The sequence below is a fragment of the Mesocricetus auratus genome, unplaced genomic scaffold (genome assembly GCF_017639785.1).
Source record: "Mesocricetus auratus isolate SY011 unplaced genomic scaffold, BCM_Maur_2.0 Super-Scaffold_4256, whole genome shotgun sequence".
In the NCBI taxonomy this organism is placed as follows: domain Eukaryota; kingdom Metazoa; phylum Chordata; class Mammalia; order Rodentia; family Cricetidae; genus Mesocricetus; species Mesocricetus auratus.
The window spans coordinates 59,383,637-59,385,277 of NW_024429182.1; the positions used below are offsets into that span (position 1 = coordinate 59,383,637).

The 1,641-nt window shown below is 51.7% G+C and overlaps 1 protein-coding gene across 1 annotated transcript; it reads right to left on the reverse strand.

The window, feature by feature from the left end:
* Nucleotides 1-378: 378 nt before the first annotated feature.
* Nucleotides 379-1,332, reverse strand: LOC101844776 (olfactory receptor 287). Its single transcript, XM_005064240.2, has one exon. It carries the CDS (start codon nucleotides 1,330-1,332, stop codon nucleotides 379-381), a length of 954 nt encoding a protein of 317 aa, XP_005064297.1.
* Nucleotides 1,333-1,641: the final 309 nt, after the last annotated feature.

Here is a 1,641-nt window from a genome sequence, read left to right on the forward strand (position 1 = left end):
GATAGCCTAGCATATCCTTTCTGGAGATTCCAGGTATGGCTTGGTGACATCTGAAGTGTAGTGAAGAGCTTATTGAACCAAAATGTAGACCTAGTAGGGCGTCTGACCAGAACTGTTGCCTGGTGTCCAATATTTATATTCCTTGAGAGGAACTTCCTAGGGACCCAGAATCCTGTTTCCCTTCCAGAATCTTCTTGAAACCCAGGAGATGGGGGAATCAGGGAGCATTACTAAACAAAGCCATGAGAGCAGAAACTAGGATGGGTGTTGTTCTAGCCATGTAGAGAGAAGGGTGCTGAACACTGACACTGGCCCACGGAACAGCCCGTATAAGTCTGGCAGAGCAGCCTCTGAGGGGAAATGCATGTGGGCAGTGGCTCACTTTCCCTGCACTGTCCTGCGCAGAGCCTCCTTGACATCCTTATTCCTTAGGGTATAGATGAAAGGGTTCAACACTGGTGTAACAATGGTGTTGAGCACTGTGATGGCCTTGGTGAGGTCCAAAGAGCTCTCTACAGAGGTCCTCACATGCAAGAATATGGTGGAGCCATACCAAATAAGCACCACTGTGAGGTGTGATGAGCAGGTTGAGAAGGCACGGTGCCGGCCCTGAGCAGAGGGAATCTTGATGATGGTAGTGATGATGTAGGCATAGGAGACCAATGTGATACCACATGATCCCAGAATGACACAAAAGGCAATGCCAAAGGACACCAGCTCCACTACCTGCGTGTCGGTGCAGGACAGCACTATCCAGGGTGCAATGTCACAGAAGAAATGGTTGATGACACGTGAGCCACAGAAGGAGAGGCGGGCGATGAGTGCAGCAGGCACTGTGATTGCAGAAAAGCCACACAGCCAGGATCCCAAAGCCAAACGTGCCGCTAGCCCAGGTGTCATGATGCCACCATAGCGTAATGGCAGGCAAATGGCCAGGTAGCGGTCATAAGCCATCACAGCCAGCAGGAAGTACTCAGTACAGCCCAGAGAGAAGACAAAATACATCTGTGTGGCACAGCCAGTCAAGGAGATGGCTCCACCCAGGGGAGCAAAAGTGGCCAGGGTCTTGGGCACACAGGCTGTGGTGAACCAGATCTCCAGGAAGGAGAGGTTGCAGAGGAAGAAGTACATGGGTGTCTGCAGGCATCTGTGTGCCCCTACCAGGGAGATGATGGCCAGGTTTCCAGCTACTGTGAGCAGATACATGACCAGGAAAAGTAGGAAGAGTCCAATACGCAGGCTCCATGACCCGGGAAAGCCCAGCAAAATAAATGGTCCTGGCGTGGACAGGTTCTGGCTAGTGCCCCAAGCCATTGAGTATTTGGAGGACATGGACTAACAAACTGCCAAGAAGGGGGCTCAGGAAGTGAGGGACCTGAACCTTTTCTGTTCTCTGTGGAGTCCTCTCCCCTTGCCCCACAATCCCAGGACCCAGGCAAGTGCAGCCCCTCTTAGGAGTAACTGGATAGGCAGCATAAACCGTGTCAGTGCAGCCGGAAGCCTCTCAGCCAGGTGTGCATGCCTTCTAGCCATTGCCTGTCCCCTAGTGGAGAAGGGAATACTGTGTCCCTATTCTACAGTGTTTGTCACTTGGCGAAGAGAAGTCCTAATTCCAGAATCGAGAAACCTAGAAAAAGACAA